Source organism: Haliotis rufescens, unplaced genomic scaffold (genome assembly GCF_023055435.1).
Source record: "Haliotis rufescens isolate VD_foot unplaced genomic scaffold, xgHalRufe1.0.p SCAF_1, whole genome shotgun sequence".
In the NCBI taxonomy this organism is placed as follows: Eukaryota; Metazoa; Mollusca; class Gastropoda; order Lepetellida; family Haliotidae; genus Haliotis; species Haliotis rufescens.
Window position 1 is genome coordinate 30,241,916 of NW_025963779.1, and position 19,209 is coordinate 30,261,124.

Sequence of the window (19,209 nt, forward strand, 5' to 3'; positions counted from 1 at the left end):
AGCTTAATCTTAGATCAGGTTAAACAGTCGAAAAGAGGGAAATTAATTTCATTCAGACCGTATATCCCAGAGCAAGCCTACTTAAAGTATGCATTAGGCGCGTGACTAATTCCAGTATTTGTAAGCATGCATCACAAGGTTGGGATACACAAAAGACAATTAAAGACATAATTGTCAAAATACAAATAAGGACAAAGCACACAAAAAGCCGCCCTCACCTGTGGTGTGAGTGCGCAGGTTTGCGGGACCCCAACTCCTGTACCCACGGCAGTGGGAACATTGGAGTCGACCCAGATTGACCACCGTGCAAGGTCAGACGCCTGAGGAGTTCGGAATTGCGCTGGGCACACCCCTTAGGTGCCCGCTTGCGCCGCGATCCGCGGGCCAAGACGGTGCACACTCTCCACGACGGCATCAGCGACCTGTTTGAGGTAATGATTGGCAAAAACCGAGTCAGAACGCCAGTAACAACCTCGTAATATTCTGCGAACAGAGATATTCGAGTGTAGGGCAAATGTTGCCGCTAGCGCCCTGATCTCGTGCGGGTTTGACCCCGCTACCGGTAACCCCCAAGACCAGTACGTCAGATTGATGACAGAACGAAGCCACAACGCAATCGAGTTGCGAGTTATGTCAACCGTGCGATTAGGGTTACACGATATGAACAGACGGTCACGCCCTTGTCTACGTTCATTCCAAGCCTTAAGATAATACTTAAGGGCCCTAACCGGACACAGCGCTCTGTCCTCAGTATCAGCAGGATGTAAGATTTCTTTGAGTGATCTTACAGTGAATTCTCTCTCCGTTTGCCCGACTCTCTGATTCTTGGAGACGAAGCCCATGAGCAGGCCCAGGCGGACCGCTTCTTCGTCACCCCTATCGAATCGTACCTTGGCGACATCGAGTGCATGAATTTCGGATACACGTGCCGCCGTGGCAAAGGAGAGTAGAAATGCTGTTTTCCAAGTCACATGCCGGAACGAAGCACTATGCAAGGGTTCATACGGAGCTTCCGTAAGTGATTGCAACACTAGGGAAAGATCCCAGGACGGTGCCCGAAGGCGGCCCTTCTTAAGATCCTGCTGTTTGAAACCCTTGATAATACCCTGTATCACCGGCTCTTTGGAGAGACTGGTACCCATAGCAACGTCCCGTACCGTAGCAACGGACGAGACATAGTTGGCAATGGAACCCCCGGAGAGTTTCCGGGTCTCTCGCAAGTGAGACATGAAACGAGCAATATCCTGCACAGATACCTTATCTGGCGAATGAATGTGATGTTTACAACACCACTTCGTGAAAATAACCCAACGTGCATTATACACCTTCTGGGTAGAATCACGATGCATACTAACGTATGCCCGAGACGCCCGGCGAGAAAAAACTTTACTGCTCAGACGCTCGGTGACAACATCCACGCGTGCAGATTGAACTGCCCTGCGTTTGGATGAAGCTGACGGGTGTGAGGGTGGATCAAGAGATCCGGCAGTGGAAGTGGTGACTGCGTGACCTGGGTCAGCAAGTCGGGGTACCACGATCTGTTCGGCCACATGGGCGCGATCAGTAACATTCGACAGCGAACTCCTCGGAGCCGGCTTAGAATGTGTGGTATCAACGCTGTCGGCGGGTAAGCATAAGCGACCAAGCCTGTCCAGTCTAACGCGAGAGCATCGTGATCGATGGCCCTCAGGTCCGGGACTGGTGATACAAACAACGGGAGTTGATTGTTGAACCGCGTTGCGAACAGGTCGACCATCGGACGACCCAAACGTTCGCACAGCCACTGAAACACTACTGGGTTCAGCATCCACTCTGTGGGGCTCGGATCCTGAGGCCTCGATAGAGCATCGGCCAGTACGTTCCGCACACCTGGGATGTGACGGGCGCGTATCTGGCACGGGACACTGTCCACCAGAGCGTAAAACTCGAACGTGAGATCGAGTAGCGAGTGACTGTGGGTTCCCCCCAGTTTGTTCACATAGGACACTACCGTCGTGTTGTCGGTCGCCAGCATGAGCCGGGCGTCGACGAGACGATGCTGCCAGTGATTGACTGTCTCTAGGGCCGCATAGAGACTCCTGATAAGACAATGTAAGGGACCGTCCACCACTCCAGATGCGGTCGGAGCCGATCCGGGAGGGCGACGGTCGCACTGTTCACCTCCGTTGCTAACAACTGGATTAAAAACCGTTGCAGCGGGCGGAGTTGGAGACGACCCCGTGCGGTGCAGTCCTGGGCTGATACAAGTAGCCCTAACAGCTGTTCCCAAAAGTGAACAGTCTGTTGCACCGCTAAGACTTTGGCAATCATCGCCTGAATTTTGTGCCACCGGTCTGGGGGGACAAAGAGGCGATGGGACACCGTGTTGAACCGACCTCCGATGAACAGCAAGTTCTGAGAAGGGGTTAACTCGCTCTTGGGGAGATTGATAATCCACCCCAATTGCTCCAAGAGCCGACGTGCGAAAACGAGATGGCGTGACAGGGTGTCCGTCATTCGATTTGCTACTAGCGAGTCGTCCAGGTACGCAAAGTACCGGACACCCCTCCTGTGGAGGAACCCCACTATGGGGGTGGTTAACCAGGTGAACAGCCAGGGAGCGGACGTGTGAATCATTCTGAGTTCGGCACTGTCCTACTTGGGAACGAGAAATATCCGTACTGCCCCTTCTCCACCAACCTGCCGATGGCATCGGCGAGGATGGGAAGATCGGTTTCCGAATCGAAACCTGCCAACGGGGCAACGGTGAGCGGCGCATTTGCTTTGAGATCAAGCCGATAGCCGTACCGAATCGTGTTGACCACCCACGGGTCGTCGAACACTTGTTCCCAATTCTCCCAGTAAGTCTGGAGTCTGGCTCCCACTGGGGAAGGAGAGGGGGCCCTGACAGGCTGCGGCAGGCGCAACTGTCCAGGGCCAAGTGACTCGGGTTCGCCTAAGGGCCAACCGAAGTTGGCGCTGTCGGCATACGAGCCCCTCCAATGAGAGTCACCTGGAGGGGCCCTTGCCGTCCTTAGACGACTTGGGCTTCCCCCAGTTCCCCGACCTCCCGCGAAAGGGCAGCTGATTGCCCATACCGGAGCCCTCAGGGCGGGGCTACTTCCCAGAGGAAGAAGAACCCGACCCCTTAGACCTACCGGACGTAGCAGCCTGGGGCGCGCTCCGGTTAGGAGCGGCACCCAGGCGCCTATGCAGGGACCCAACAAGAGCAAGTGTGTGCCGAGAGTCCTCGGCAAGGAACTCCAGGGAAGCATTTAAACTGAGCAGGCAGTTGTAAAAGCGTTGGTCACGGTCCGTGGGAGAACCTTCGACCAGACTGGCCGCTGCAGCCAAGTAAGTGTCTCCGTGAGACATGGAGTGCTGAGCGAGGGCGTCCAGCTGGTGCAAGGTAGCTTGCGTTACCGTAGCAGCCCTAGGGGCACAGACACCCAACCGCTCAACATGGGCCTCCGCGGTAGGACCAGCCTCGGGAAAGGCAAGGTCATGTACCGGGAAGAAACCCTTTCTCCACGACGTCGGAGGCAACGGGAGACCCCGACCGGAGGCCGCCGCGAAGGCGTTCTCCAAGGAAGGCTTGAAACCGCGCAGCAAGGTTGATGCGGGGAAAGCCGTGTCGGAAGACTCATCGTATACCTCGGAGGAACCCACAGTCGTGGATTCCCCGCGGTACCGGCCGGGGCATGTCCTCGAAGAGGTCATAAACCATGGCCACGCGGTCCTAAACCGATAGCGGGAGCAACGGTTCGGGGGAAGGACCGGTGACCACGGGAGCCGCCGCCGTACCGGTGGACCCCGCGGCCACCAAAGTGGCCGGGGACGGAACAGCCGCCAGCTTGGAGTCCACAAGTTATGCAAGTAATGCAGCGACGGAATCCCCGGACAGCACACGGGCCGCCAAGAGATCCGCCGCTTTACCGGTGGACCCCGCGGCCGACCCCGCGGCCACCGAAGAGGCCGGGGACGGAACAGCCAGCAGCCTATCTTGCGATAAGGCCGCCAGCTTGGAGACCACAAGTTTCGACAACAATGCGGCGACGGAATCCCCAGACAGCCAGAGGGCCGCAAGGGGATCCGCCGCAGCCGAGGAGGTGGTACCCGCACGGGGACCCCGACCGGACGAACCGGCCACCACAGGGGTGGAGACGGACTGTACGTACAGCCGGTACCGCTCAAACTCCGCAGGCCCCAGACCTTCGCACAGGATGCACCGGGTGTCCCCGCAAGGAACCCTGCACCGCGGGCAACGATCGTGGGGATCCGTGACGACAAAAACTTTCTGCACACCCCACAACTCCGAGGAGCAGGGGTAGAGGGGGTGGATACTGGGGACATATCCATGTCAGACATTGATTGTTTGCTATAAACAAAGAACAAAACATGGTTACAACGCACGCACCACAATGATTCACAAACGAACATTTTCACAAGAAAATAAACGAGCAATGTGAACATATAACATACACATAGAACTTTTATTAAAGAAATAAGTGATGTTAACCCCCAAAACATACAAGAACAGGGGAAACGTAAAACACAACGTGCATACGCGAACCCCGCAAGTATATAGAAAAAAGGGCGGGAAAAATTTTCCGTTTGGCGGGAAAATTATAACCAAGCGTAGCTACCGCAACGCCCCATAAAAGCACAGTTTATTAGAGAATAAACTATAACAAATATCACCAAATCTTCAAGGAACGCTTCAGCAGGAGAAAACACGTCTTGCTAAGCAGACGAAGGAGACAAGAGTGAAGGGTGTCACATGGCAGCTGGGTGGCTACGCACGTGCTGCATGAGGTAATTGAGATCTCTGTGGTAGATTTCGCTATAGCAGCAGTTGTGGGAGACAACAGCCTCGGTATAACAGTGGTAACGTATTACTTAATGTAATATGTATATGTATTGCAATATTTATTGCGTTATATTGGGAACTAAAGTGTTTGACAGTGATTGACACTGATTGTGCATACTGATCCTATATTCTACGTACTAAAGTAAATATTACGCCGCATTGTCAGTCGATCACTGACATTTTGTAGTCATGGATACAGGGGAGATAATAATGTGAGAGCAGAATTAATTCCACATTTTCACCATTTTGTCAATCAGTTACGGAGGTTAACATCATTTGTGAATGAATTTCTGTGTAGATTTGTAGTAAACCAGAATACCTGTATTACTGTGTAGTTTTACTGGGTATACTTCTAAACAGCGAGACACTGACTGAAAAGAGCATTCTAACACTACTGGCATATACACATGATATAATCTGATGACGGATGTTATTTCATTCACTACCTTGGAAACAACTTTGGGATAATCAAGCTTTCCTCCATGAAGAATTTCTGGAACATTGCACGTCTCTAGCTTCCTGCTTGTCTCCCACTGTCTGAGGTCAATGTCAAGGCCATTTGACATGACTTCATGAAGGTCAGCCTCTACTGCGTGTGTTAGGTCAGATGACACTTTCTTGAAGATGATCTTCCAATCCCAGTGAAGTCTGTCCTCTGTCTTTGTTCTCTCTATCACTGCAGATGGAGGAATAATACATAATAAACACGAGTGTTGGAAAATTAGGACAGTATTATGAGACTAGTATTATACAGTACACTGCTACAAGTGTCCTCATAATACTGAACACTTCAGGGCTAAACCACTATATAGCAAGGACAAAGTCTAAAGATAACTGTCCCTTAGGAGCTGCTGTACTGTGATGTAAGGAACAGAGTCAACAGATAACAGAAATGTAGGGCTGACTGTGTCAGGAAGAGAGAGTCCTGGGACAACTCACCTTTAGGAGCTGCTGTACTGCTGTGTAGTGAGGACACGGAGGAGGATACAGAGCCATCAAGGTTTGTTTCACTGTTACTCAGGCCGCTCAGATTCATTGAATGGCGACTCATCTCTGGGCTGGAACTTGGCTTCAACACTCCTGTAATACAAATACAATGGATACACAAAACTATACAGATCTTAAAGAGACATGTGCAAAATTGCTGTAACTGTTGTCATGCTAACTTATTACTCAGTATTGCAAGAAATCATATGATAGCAGAAGAACAAAGCACATCAGCAGGTTTGATTGCATCACACCCCTACTCGTTGTTTGGTTGGTAGGTTGTTTAATGCCACCCATGTTAATCACTGTCAATATACCAGCTCTATGACGGCGGTCGGTAAATAATCAAATCTGGACCAGACAATCCGGTGATTGACATCATGAGCATGGATCTACACACTTGATACGATGACATGCATCAAGTCAGCAAGCCTGACAACCTGATCCTGTTAGTAGCCTCTTACAAGAAGCACGGGTTGCTGAAGTCCAATTCTAACCCAGATCTTCCCAAAAGTGACAAACATCAAGACCTGCATCACTGATGATATAACTGAAATACTGATCAAAGTGATGTTAAACCAAACTCACTATTATCTGCATCATCTACAGGGCATCCACCCCTACCATTCAGTGCGGACAAATATGGGTGATGATGTTACCTCGGAGACTGCCTTTCCTCTTGCTCTTCTTGCCTGCTAGGCCACACACATCCCATGACGTGTTCCTCAGCAGCTGATCCACATGCTCCTCGATCTTCAGGATGGAGCAGAGAATCTGCAGCAGGGACTTCATGCATGTCTGTGGGATGTAGGACTTGGGTTCCGCTGGTGCAGCCTGCGCCGCTGTGGATGTTGTCACCATGCTGTCCAGACTCTGAGCCAGGCCTCCTTTAGCCATAGTGCCATGGTGGTTACTCTGGAAGCCGAACTCACTGTGGGACTGAGCCAGCCCCTTGCTCCTCACCTCGCTGATCTCATCACACACCTCCTCCACCAGCAGGGACATCTCGTCGCTGTACTTCTCCAGGTACAGGTCATGCAGGGCCTTGAACACCCCGGTGACCTTAGTGAACATGCCGGTGTTGAGGACAATGAAGTCCTCGTCAAGCATGCTGATGATGATGTCTGCCATGGCATTACAGTGATGGCTGAAGGCCTTGTAGTCTGTGTTCTCAGACGGTTGCTCCGGCAACATATCACTGAAACATTTCTCCAGCTGTTGTGTCCGCAGTGACCGATACCTGGGAACACAAACATTTAGTTAGCAAGCTGAAGCCATCTTCAATATTTCTTTCTGTCCAGTAAGCTCAGCTAATAGCTGTCTGTTAAGATAAAGTGTACTAAAACATGTCTATGAAAAACAAGCTGAGGCAAGTGGAAAAGTTTGGCACAGACTGAGTTAACTTACAGTAATATAAACACTTACCTTAGCATGTTTAGAGGATAAACATATTTAACATATTAAAGGACCTGCCATATTTGCTGTAATAAGCGCCCTGGGCAATAAGAAAATTGTTGAAGAGGGCACTTAATAAAATCATACACAAGTTACATAAGTTGTCAGAGATCAGGCGGCAATGAACAAACTCAGTTCAAACCTAGATGACACTAAACAATTTTTGATAATAGTTACTAGGCAATCACGTTCCCCTTTTACACTGCTGGTTTCTGTAAAAATCATCTGTCATACATAAGAAAATATGGACTGTCACGTAAATGTTTAGTCTTAGTAGGGAGCGCTTACAGATTATACTTACAAATTGGTATGAAAGTTGGTCATTGGGCACTTATTAGAACAGGGCGCCTAATGAGGCGAATGGGGTATATTAAAATGTACACAAAAACACTTTTAGTCAGAATCATGTTTTTCCAGAATCATGTTTTTCCAGAAACTCTCATTCCATCCTTGGGAGACGTGAAACACTTGCAGCTTATTCAGTTATCCTTCTGCCTACCTATTCCACACATCCTCGTCCGGGGCTATGGCTCGCAGGCTTTGCAGCAGGTTGAGCCTCATGTTGACCAGTACGTTGAGGTTGCTGTCCATCATGCTGACTGGCAGCTGCAGCAGCCGGTCCACGAAATGTTTCTTGAGTAGCTGTGTGACTTTCTTCCACTTCTGCTCAATGAGCTGGTCCCCGCTGTCCACCACCATGTTGAGAGACACCATGGACATGGACATAGAGTCTGTGTCCGAGGCCTTGAGGGGAAGAGAGAGACCTTCTATTGAGGACAGTGTCAGGATCTCCTGGAGAACAGCCTCCTCACACCCAGGACACTGCTCTAAAGTCTTATGCTGCAAGAACAAACATCCAAGACCTCAACACCAGGGCCATGTTCCACAAAGCATTCTTAGAGATAAGGTGATCATAACTCCCATACATTAACATTGGCTTACGGAAGTCTAGCAGTAAGATCACTTTGTGGAATGGGGCCGATGGCTTTAACCATCTTTTCACCAAGGATACCATACTTGCCATCATAAATGCCCTGGGCACTTTGACAATTGACAAAGGGGATGCTTACTATAAACATACACAACAAGTTAAATTTGTTGTCAGAGATTCAGTAGTAGAAAACAAACTTGTTTCAAATGTTGATGAAACACAAATGTCTTTTTGTAATAGTTACTAGGCAATTATATACCCCTTGCTGTGTTTTCTGAAAAACAATTCTGCAATACATACAAGAAAATACCGACTGTCATGTAAATGTTGCAGCTTTGTATAGGCCTCTTATATGGATAACTTAACAGATTGCAGAAGCAGTTGGTGAGGGGGCAGTTACTGGAGTAGGGCTATGGCTGTATGATCCAGTCATGTTCCCATAACTATGACTGTGCATATTGTTATATATATGCAAAAACAACCTTCAGTTTCATGCATATATAACAAAAAGAAACAGTGTTTGAAATAAACATTGGCCAGTAGGCCCGAGGATGACAGATTTGTTTTCAGGCTGATAGTTTTATATTTCTGCAGGCCCTTACAGCCTACAGTTTATTTTAAGCTGTAAACACAGTAAATGAATCATAACACTGAGTTTGCACTGTGAAACAGCGTCAAGCTTTAAAGTACTCCACTTGTTAACTCTTTCAACACCGCAGGTTGGAATACCTGCCACACTGTAGCATCGTCAAAATAATATATAGCTATATGAACCTACCTGTCATATCATTCATTTATTAAATCTATCACTTTTCACAATGTCTGAATATATGCATTTCATTTTAATTTATATTTTATCAACAGATTTAAAATTATTAACTATTTCCCGAATGTTATTGAAAAATAAAATCTAGGACACATGCTTCGACAATGGGTCCATATCGAAAATGTCAAAGAGCAGTATAAAAATGTTTTAAGCAACTCGTAAATTAAATAAAGTAATAAATAAAATCAACAAACATATTTCTAAAAATTGTCAAACTTACTCTTAACAACAGAATACCAAGAACTACATCCAAGAGTCTGCTACTGCATGTCACCCTGTGTGGTTAAAGTGGCAGTAGTAACAAAGGCAAGAACCTATCAACAAAAATCTATCCATATCTAACTGACTTACGAGATAAGTAAGCATAGCCATGACATCTTCCATCTCAGGGTCATAGCAGGAGTCCTTCTCCAACACATGGCTGTTGTGCATGTGTGTGAGGCCCTCCTTGGGAGAGGTGAAACACTTGCTTCCTGGGAGTTCATTCGTGAAGTCCAGCACAGACTGGAGACACACATCCAACCTGTAGCACATACCAATAAGATCTCTTTAAGTTTTAGCAAATTTTAGAAACACACTGAAAACATTTCTACTGATGTAAATATGTCTTTCAAATCTTTCCATTAGTAAAAATATTTCTGTCTTGGGCAACATCAGAGATAGGTACATGTAAGTAAGGAATAACTTATCAATAGGGATCAATAACAAAATCAAATGATTATGATGATTGCTATGTTGCCTCACTTAAATGGCTTCATTTTGGTGTGTGTGTCAGTGTCTGTTTATCTAAATACAAAATTGTTCAGACAGAGCCATTTTCCTGGTTCAAGTAGGTTTTCCCAAAACAAAGGTTATTAAATTGTGGCCTCAGAAACTGACATTAACATGACATATTAACTGACACTTCACAAGCTTTGAAAGATATTCCTTGAACACATGTAAAGTCATGGCATGAGCTTTTCATATAGAAGAACGGAACAAAATACAAAATATATGATCCAGATGATTGGTAGGATCAAGTTAAATGAAGAAACAGTTTGCTTACTCTTTTGAGTTTTGGTCCAGCCTTATATCCAGATCAGTGATGAAGACATCAAGTGCAGCAGTAGAGGGCACTGGACCACCACGAAGAAGAGCTTTGAATGACGGCAGCTGGGCAGGATCCCCGATGTGATTCAGTCCAGTCACATCCATGCTGAGGGGATGTCAGTGTTCTAGTTGCTGAAAGCCTGGCGGTACATTGGATTTTTAACACATTTCAAAACATCATTATTTCTACTCAATGTTTTACTAGTCAGCAGGCTACCATGTCTTCCTGTTTAGAGCAAACATGATGTAAAAGTGTACTGATAATATAAATTATTATCATTCCATTCCAATATAAAAATGTTCCTACAAATTCACTGAAAATTATGTCTACGAGTTGGCAGTGTCTTTGAATTCACCACATCTGAAAACTAAGCACCCTTGGCAGGCAATATGAGAGAAAAATCATTATTTTGTTCGAAAGGGGAACAAGGGGTACACAAAATTTCATATGATGTAATTTGCACTTTGGCTAAGATTATGAATGACGGTGCAAAATCAGCATCTGACTATAGCAGAACATTATAAATGTGTCAATCATAGCTACACTACATATTAGGCCTAGTGACCAGGGCCCAGTTCCACAAAGTGATCTTAGTGCTAAGTTGGTCGTAACTCCCATACTTTATCAGAGTCTTCGATCAACGTAGCACAAAGATCGTTTTGTGGAATGGAGCCCAGTGCATAGAAAAGGTGAAGCAGTAGGTCTGTGCAAAATTCCACAACAATTCGACTTAGCAGCTAATTCCATTAATGAAAATATTTTATTAGTAACACATTGAGAATGAATGTGAACTTAAAACTCATTTAAAGTAACAGCAACGCCTAGTAAAGTAGCATGACTAGTCTGGGGTTATAGCGAAAACGGCACCTCAGCAAAACGTCACCGGGCGAAAACGGCACCGATTGGCGAAAACGGCACCTCGACTCAAGAGAAAACGGCACCTCGACTGGAGCGAAAACGGCACCTTTTTTTTTTTTTTACCTTGGTCAAATGAATGATATTACACTTACATTGTAACTTGCAAAGGCCAATAATTGTGAGATGTTAAAACAAGTTTACATTAGAAATTAGCCTCTGCTCCAACTATAATCCAACTTAGCTTATACGCAACTCAACTTATGGTGAAAACATAACATGCTTTGACGAAAGATAATAGAAATTAAACTCACATCGTCTCTTACAAACACAACTAATTGTGAAATAAAACAAATAAGAAATTAGCCCCCTACTCCAATTTACTCACCGACTTTTATTCACTATACGCTTTGAAGTTTTAAGAACCTTTACTCAATTTAAGCTGAAACTGTATTTAATAGGCCTAACATGGTGCTGTCAGATCACAACTATTCACAATGGCCTTTCGATGTGTTGCATGCGAGAAGAATGACAGAAAAAAATCAACATGCTGTATCATGTGATAACTGTGACCAGTGGAACCGGACTTTCTATGGCCCCGTTATAGAGAAATTTGCCGTACTGACTTCCCTTTCCGCCGTGTGAAATGCGTAGCTCCCGTCATTGAAGAGGTGATCGTATGAAATGAGAGTACCAAACCTATCGGATATTCACATTACGGCTTCAGATGTACTCAATACATCAAATACCATGTAAATAAACCCTATATATTACTACAAAAATCGTTGTTATCGTTATTAAACATAGAGGTTCCGTTTTCGCCCGACACATAGTAGCCGTTTTCGCCAAATGCGGTGCCATTTTCGCCAGAGAAATCGGTGACGTTTTGCTGAGGTGCCGTTTTAGCCTGCACCCCTAGTCTGCACCCCTAGTCTGCACCCTCTCCCGAACATACACCGGCACACGTTATTACACCATGTTGACTCACGCTGTCAAAACATTCAACCACAGATGATTCAACTAAAAGAACAAATTATTCACATTCAACTGCCTTTTGGTGACTGTAACAATCCACATGTTAATAACGTAAGTGTATCAGCGCAGAGAAGTGAGAATCGATTCCCAAACAGCACTAGTAGCAGACATGATAAACAGATAAACAGTCTCTAACATCATGAACATATCAAATTACATGTTCTCTGTCTGGCTTACCAACTTTGAGCTGGTGTTTTCTTCGGAATCACATCGTTGAAAGAATATAGTTAATTTTCATGTCAAAATTCAGTGGTGACGACATATTAACTTATGTGAAATTTCTCTTAAATATCTCTATGGAACAACCCATTTGGGCATTGGCATTTTCGTAATGAGGGATTACTTGCCCTTTTCAAAGGGAGGTAATACATTTAATCTCGGTAATACATACCACGACACAATAGTTTCCAGAAGGAATTGCTTTATAAATAAACATACTTTGCTAAAGTAATAATAGCAACATATGTATATGTAAAATGACACGCGTTTAAAGATGAAAAAACACATATGCATGCGCATATGTGTTTTTTTGTAAGCTCTCGATTAATGAATTTTTTTTTATTAAATGGTATACGAATTTTAATCATGTTACCACATACAGATCGGGTGCGGCTGTATTGCTCTGTCACCATACAACGAAGGCACGGACCCCTTCACTCAACCCCACCCACCCAACCCCACTAAACTACATCAGTTTAAGTCAGTATTCATCATAACATGACTTTTGTTAATGTTGTGAATGTAAATATGTGAGTATTTAATCTAGAAAAAATGCCGATCAAATAAGAAATTTAATCTCCGGTTTTTACTGTGAAATTTTGTTCAGCTAATACTAGTATATGAGCCGTGACTCTCGAAGTGACACGTAACTTACGAACTAATGTGTTAGAGAAATCACGTGACACATGCTACATTACAAAAACACGCGACGATGGTAGAACAGACGTATGACGTCATAATATAGATCCGTATTAATGCAAGACGGCATCATGAGGTAGGGCGTTTATGAATTATTGTTTTTTGTTTTAACAGAGAAATTCCAGCCACCGTATTTCTTCTAATAAGCGCTCCGGCGCCTATTCTTTAACAAGCTCCCAAACCCGGCGGGTGATGAAGCCCCGGTGGTAATTGGAGTCTCGGGACTTACTATTTCAACTGCCGTGTTACATACGCTACAGTCACTAATAAACTGACCACAAAGCGATCGTAGCGCGAAGACGATCGTAACTCCCATACTGTAACGTAGACTTAGGGCAGTCTTAGCGCTAAATTCACTTTGTGGAACGGGACCCAAGGAGTTATCTAGGATTCCAAGCTAAGTGCCCTTGGCAGACAAATTGTGAAGAATCTTATCCAAATTGGAATGTTTATTAAAGTTCTTATTTTCTCAAATTAGGGGACATTTTAACATTGCCTTTTCGCCATTATTTATTCGTCCTGTTATCAGTGAAATACAATTCACCCATACAAAGCCATAACATTGGTTATAACTTAAACTACATGTACATGGATTTGTAATTCCAGTTTGGGAATTTGTAATGACATTTGCTACAGACTTGGGGCTGATCATCGGCCTCGACATATAATAGAAGTCGATGTTCTTGATACAGAACTTATTTTTTAAGATAGAGAGCGAAAGAGAACTTATTTTTATAACAACCCGCTTATTAGAGACCTGGCGCTATTTGTGTCAGACAGATCCAGCATTTTGAGTGAGCGCTTATGGTTTAACCCCGTTTTTAGCAATATTCCAGCAATATCAGCGCGGGTGACACCAGACATGGGCTTCACACATTGTACCCATACATTAATGGGGAATCGAAACGGGGTCTTTATCGTGACGAGCGAACACGCTACCCCATCGCCAGGTAATTGGAGGAAAAGCTAGAAATGGTTACTTTTCAGTAACTGTTGCAATATCTGTTTAAAACGCATTGGAAAACCCGAAAAGTCGCGGTCACTGGTTTGAATAAAGTGTTTGTGAATTTTGTTTTGTATATTGAATTATATTGACGAGCGAACGCATTAAATGACCACAAGGCTATCCCAACGCCCCCAGCATTTTGTGTGTGTGTGTGTGTGTGTGTGTGGGGGGGGGGGGGGGGGGGGGGGGGGGGGATGTTTGTGTGCATGTAACATGTTAAGTGTTTGAAAATGGGTTGTGTGTGTGGTGCGAATCCCCTGCAGATTGCACATCTCTTCCCGCATCAGACTGGTGATGGCTTTGGAAGGCAATCCATGATTGATACATGTGCGGCGAAACTTGGATTGGAACGGAAGATAAGTTGAACCCAGCTTAGCACGTTACCACGTTAGCTAGAACCTTATAGTCTGCTAAAAAATTAATTTCTCTGCAACGTACACACAATACCCGAAGAGAAATAAATCATGTCCCATGAAAATATTGTGTTCATTACAGACAACACAACCCTAACTCCAAAATCAGAATTTTAAGAAGCTGTATGCATTTAATCATATACACATCCGTACACCAACCCGACTTCAGGCAGAGTAACATGATAGAGAACAACGGAACGACTAAAAGCTATGATTGCATTAGAATTGCGGTAACGAGATAGTGGATGTCTTTTGCAGACAAACAAAGATGTCTGGTCGACAACGTCAGACAAGGTCAAGGTCGACCTCAAGCGTCGGAGCCAAGGTGACCTCATTTGTAAGTTGTGAGTTCTTTCGGTATTGAGTACAATTCGGGTTATTAAAACATAATACTTTCATTTCGACAGCAAGTCAATGAGTGTGTGACTGATAATTGTTTAACGCCGCTTTTAGCAATAATCCAGCGATATCATGGCGGGAGACACCAGGAATGGGAGAGAGTAAAGTGGACATAATCTGTAACAAAACATTAATAATAAACAGCATGTGCCGCACCATAAAACCAGGCATGCATTCCAAGGAGTTTATGAAGTATATTAGTTTCAAGAATAATATATTTGAAGTGCAATTTTTACGTTTTGATAAAAGTTTCGGAGTCTGGTGAAGACTCACAACGATGAGGACGGCGCCCATACATTAACCGAACTAGGGGACAGAGCCATCGACCTCTACAGACAACTACACAGAGATAGCGGTATCAGTGGTAGGTTTCGGGTACAACTCACGTCATAGTCTCAACGTTTCCCTTCCTTACCATATGAGTGAGTAAATATGATTTTTACGCCGCTTTTAGCAATATTCCAGCAATATCACGGCGGGGACGCCAGACATGGGCTTCACACGAATGTTTCATGTCAAAATAAAGCTAATATAACAGGCACTAATGGACGCAATGCGCGTTTTAACAACACGAGATGCTCGTAACACCGGTGTTTGTTGTCTATGTGTATCATGTTTTGTAGCGCCAGAGAGAAGTTCGCCCAGACACGAAGGTCAGCATGGTCGGAAGGGACCAAGAAGGAAGTGTGGGAATCTACGTGGCCAAAGGAAGACTGACGTGCAAGGGTTCTCAAAAGATGAGTCGGAGATCCCCGGAAGTGACACATTTCCAACTAGAACAACTTCACGTAAGAAAAGGAGAAGCGACATGGTGCCATCGGAGGTTACAGTAGTGGGCGACGATACCATCCTACAGCATCCCGTCTGCGTCGAACCCAAGAAGCTTTCGAAATCCACCAGATCCGGTTCCTCGTCACCTAACACACAGGAGAAACATGCGATAGGCCCAGGTTCCATGGCGCGGCGCAGTAAGGCACGCGATCGCAATTCAAAGATCCATTGTTCACCGGGGAATGTAGCTCAGCTGAACAAAGATTGTATCAGAAACGAAATAAACAACAGGCAGCGAAACATTCTGGCATCAGTCCCCCTCTGCATGTGGACAAGTGGAAGCGAGACTGAGGCTGAAGAGGGCTCTTCTGGCCCTGGATGTATGGGAACACAAGGGAAGGCCAGGTGGCAGACTTGTATCGCAAGGATCTCGGATGCGAAAGATTCAAAGGGGAACCTACCAACAACCCCCTGCAGGATAGCAGAGAGGAGGAATGCAACCATGCACATCGAACATGGTATGTTGATCATTCTGGCCATGGTTACCATAGTAACAAGTTGATATTCAACGCACTACATATGCTATGTAAACGAATGTATACATCATAAAAGTCAAACACCCATGTCGGGACCTGTACCCGTAGATAGGTCAATGTAACATTTGGACCAAAGGCATACCAAATTGCCCACTTTTGAATTCATAAACAAAAATGACGACCAAATTCCAGCTCACCCATATCAAATTATGACTCAACACAGTATCAATAGGTTCTTATGTTGGGTCCAGATGGCCATGGGAGTCATGGAGAGATCCTTTCCATCCCGTCTCTTCCATACCCAGACCCTCTGGCTGGTCTGGAGGATCTGCTGCAGGACCTGGAGGTCACGGAAGAGGCCTGGAGAAAGAGGAGGGTCCATAAGAGACGGAGAGAGGTTACAAACTCGGCAGAGGACCACGAGATGGGACTTCAACAAGGGAAATGTGAGTAGATCTCTCAGCAGGCGATATCAAAATGTCAGCTAGACGCAAGTATAAATATGTATTTAAAATGCCGGGCAAAATACAGTATATACACTTGAAAATTGGATTTGACTAAACAATTACAAAAGTTATCAAAACGTTACTTGGCCGAAATATTTCAAACGTAAGGTCCAAAACATAACTACGAACACGGTATCTAATACATCAGCTTCGAATAAACATTTCTTGTTTAAGGAAGAGTATTTATGGATGTCATAATAATGAAGTTGACAGCCATAAATTCTCTTACTTGTGTGTATCACTTCTACATGCCACTCAAAGACTTTATTTCTTGTTTATTCTTGTAGCCCCAATCACACTTGGGTGTCTTTTTAATCACTCTGGGCTATGTAGAATCGTAGATTCTTTAGTTTCGGGAAAATACTATGTCTGTCTGGCTGCTTGCAGCTTGAGATCATGTCAGACACTGTATATCTGCGTCTGTTTCGGAACAGGACATTTAAATACATTTCATAGTAAACTGTAGGGCAAAAGAAAGTATACACCCGTGTTTCATGACGCCTAAAAATGAAACAGGCAAAAAATGGTTATTTGGTGGGGATGTATATGCTACTGGTACCATTGGCGAAGTTATAAGCATGCATCATATTAATGAGTATCTCACAGCAGGTGACTTGCACATGACGTCTCACGGGGGTCGCAAGTTCACAGAACACAATAAGGTGCAGAGCGAAGCAGTTATTTTCAATTATATAATTTCTTTTATCATACCTTCCTGTCAGAATGATGAGATCTGATTGGTCTACGTGATCTTGATAAAATACTATGCATCCCGCCTTGGAGGGAAATAAGTTTCTCAGCAGGAGAATATGTCCCATATACCCCGCCACGAGCAAGACAGGCTTCAAGTGGATTTCGTAGGGGCAGCATAAATCCCTCGTACTCCGCTTCTAAGCAAAAAGCCGGTTCTTGGCCTCCGGCTCGTAGTATAAAACCTAACGCGGGACGCATAACACCCCATGTACCCATTGTGATCCTGCTACAACCTATATTGCCCGGCAGTAAATATTCAATAAGCATTCTGGTTGAAGATTGAAGCTTGTGCTTCAGACGGAACGGCCCAACCAGATGGAGACACGCCCGCATCAGCACTGGAAAAAGTGAGAATCACAGAATCGGTGAGCGTTATAAAATAGAGTTCATTATTGACCAGCTTTTGCTGCGTTTGCTGAGCGAATGTTGTTTAATGACACAGTCTGCAATATTCCAGCTATATACACACGATGTGTCTAAAAGATTGAACTGTGTACATTAATCGTTGAATTTACACACCAAATTACAATTATCTAACACATACGTAGTGTTGGGACACACGCTACTTGCTGTGTCCGTTGTCAGACGCCCATGCACTCATTTATATATTTCTGGACACATCGTAGATAGAGTTGGCTTATCTCTGAATTTTTAATTTAATACTGATATTTTTTAAATGGTTAAATTGTCTTTGTTGACATATCATAAACTGTTGACATATCCAGTGAGCTAGAGTGCCTTCGCGGCAATTTCTTTCCAAATTTGCCGGGCCCGGAAACTTACTTGCAAATCCTAAACTGTGCAGCGTAAACCGTGTTTAATATGAGGGTAGCGCTATTTTTCAGGGCATTATCATTTGCAGAAGCCCGACGAAGGAGGGTAGTTGAAAAGACCGAGGGCTTCTGCAAATAATAATGCCCTGAAAAATAGTGTTACCGTTATTATAGCTCAAATGGATGGAATTTGTTATCAAATAAAAAGAAACAACAATATCGGTTTTGAAATATTTACTGCAATCAACACGAATGTCACTGACCCACTTTTACAAATATGGAAACGTCATAGAACAAACCAGATGACGTCACTATTCAACGTGACGTCACCTATCCCTATCCTATGACGTCACCTAACAAGAAATATTAGGGCATTATCAAGTTACAGTGGCCCGTTGATTTTTGATAACATGCGGGTGGTTAACGATAATTCTATCCATTTTAGCTATAATGTTAAATAAGCTGTTTTTTATTCTTAAAAACGTGGCAATTACTATTTGTTGCAAATGATTTGCATAAGCCCAGAGCTTGAGTATTATGATGACCACGTCTTTTCCAGAATCAGGGCGTGTCCGCACAGGTTGCCATGGACACACGAGCTGGGACAGTTATGGACCGGGCGGCACGACGTGCAGAACAGGAAGAGCTATCGCGCGAGATGGACGCCTTGCTGGCTTTGATTGGCAGCACGTAGAAAACCCAGGCCTTTTAATGGATATGGCATTTTTTTACACAAAACCATGTACACACGCGCAAGTTTGTAACGGATGCTACCTCCGAGGACTATTACCCTCATATGCCTCTTCATTACATAAAGCATGTATATTACCTAGAACTGGTGTTGGTATCGTCATTTTAGATAAAGATTCTGTTGCTCATACCACAGACGTATTATAGATATTGTATATACGTCTTTGCTCATACCAAGCGTGTTTAACATACACATCCTTATCAATTTACTTTCGTTGTATATTTGTTGTTTAACGCCGAAATCATCAATATTCCAGCTGTATGTCGGTTGCCTGTAAATAATCGAGTCAGGACCACACAAACCCAATGATAAATAGTATGTTGAATGTGATGAATATAGTAAAATAGTGAAGACT

At 44.5% G+C, this 19,209-nt stretch overlaps 2 protein-coding genes across 2 annotated transcripts in view; one reads left to right on the forward strand and one right to left on the reverse strand.

Annotated features, from left to right (window-relative positions):
- LOC124114107 (uncharacterized protein KIAA0825-like) overlaps positions 1-12,375 on the reverse strand; it is a 43,063-nt gene extending 30,688 nt beyond the window's left edge. Inside the window, exons 1-7 of the mRNA XM_048394535.1 lie at positions 12,206-12,375; positions 10,094-10,277; positions 9,400-9,571; positions 7,791-8,131; positions 6,496-7,076; positions 5,789-5,929; positions 5,296-5,525 (exon numbers count right to left, since the gene is read on the reverse strand). Coding sequence (XP_048250492.1) covers positions 5,296-5,525; positions 5,789-5,929; positions 6,496-7,076; positions 7,791-8,131; positions 9,400-9,571; positions 10,094-10,242 — 1,614 coding nt within the window. The 5' untranslated portion in view covers positions 10,243-10,277; positions 12,206-12,375. The remainder of the gene's footprint in view (positions 1-5,295; positions 5,526-5,788; positions 5,930-6,495; positions 7,077-7,790; positions 8,132-9,399; positions 9,572-10,093; positions 10,278-12,205) is intronic.
- A 602-nt stretch (positions 12,376-12,977) lies between these two features.
- LOC124123947 lies at positions 12,978-18,938 on the forward strand. The gene is made up of 7 exons (XM_046487155.2): positions 12,978-13,022; positions 14,624-14,702; positions 15,014-15,128; positions 15,388-16,053; positions 16,323-16,517; positions 17,628-17,695; positions 18,663-18,938. The coding sequence occupies exons 1-7, from the start codon at positions 13,003-13,005 to the stop codon at positions 18,795-18,797; spliced, it is 1,278 nt and encodes a 425-aa protein (XP_046343111.2). The 5' UTR covers positions 12,978-13,002; the 3' UTR covers positions 18,798-18,938.
- Positions 18,939-19,209: the final 271 nt, after the last annotated feature.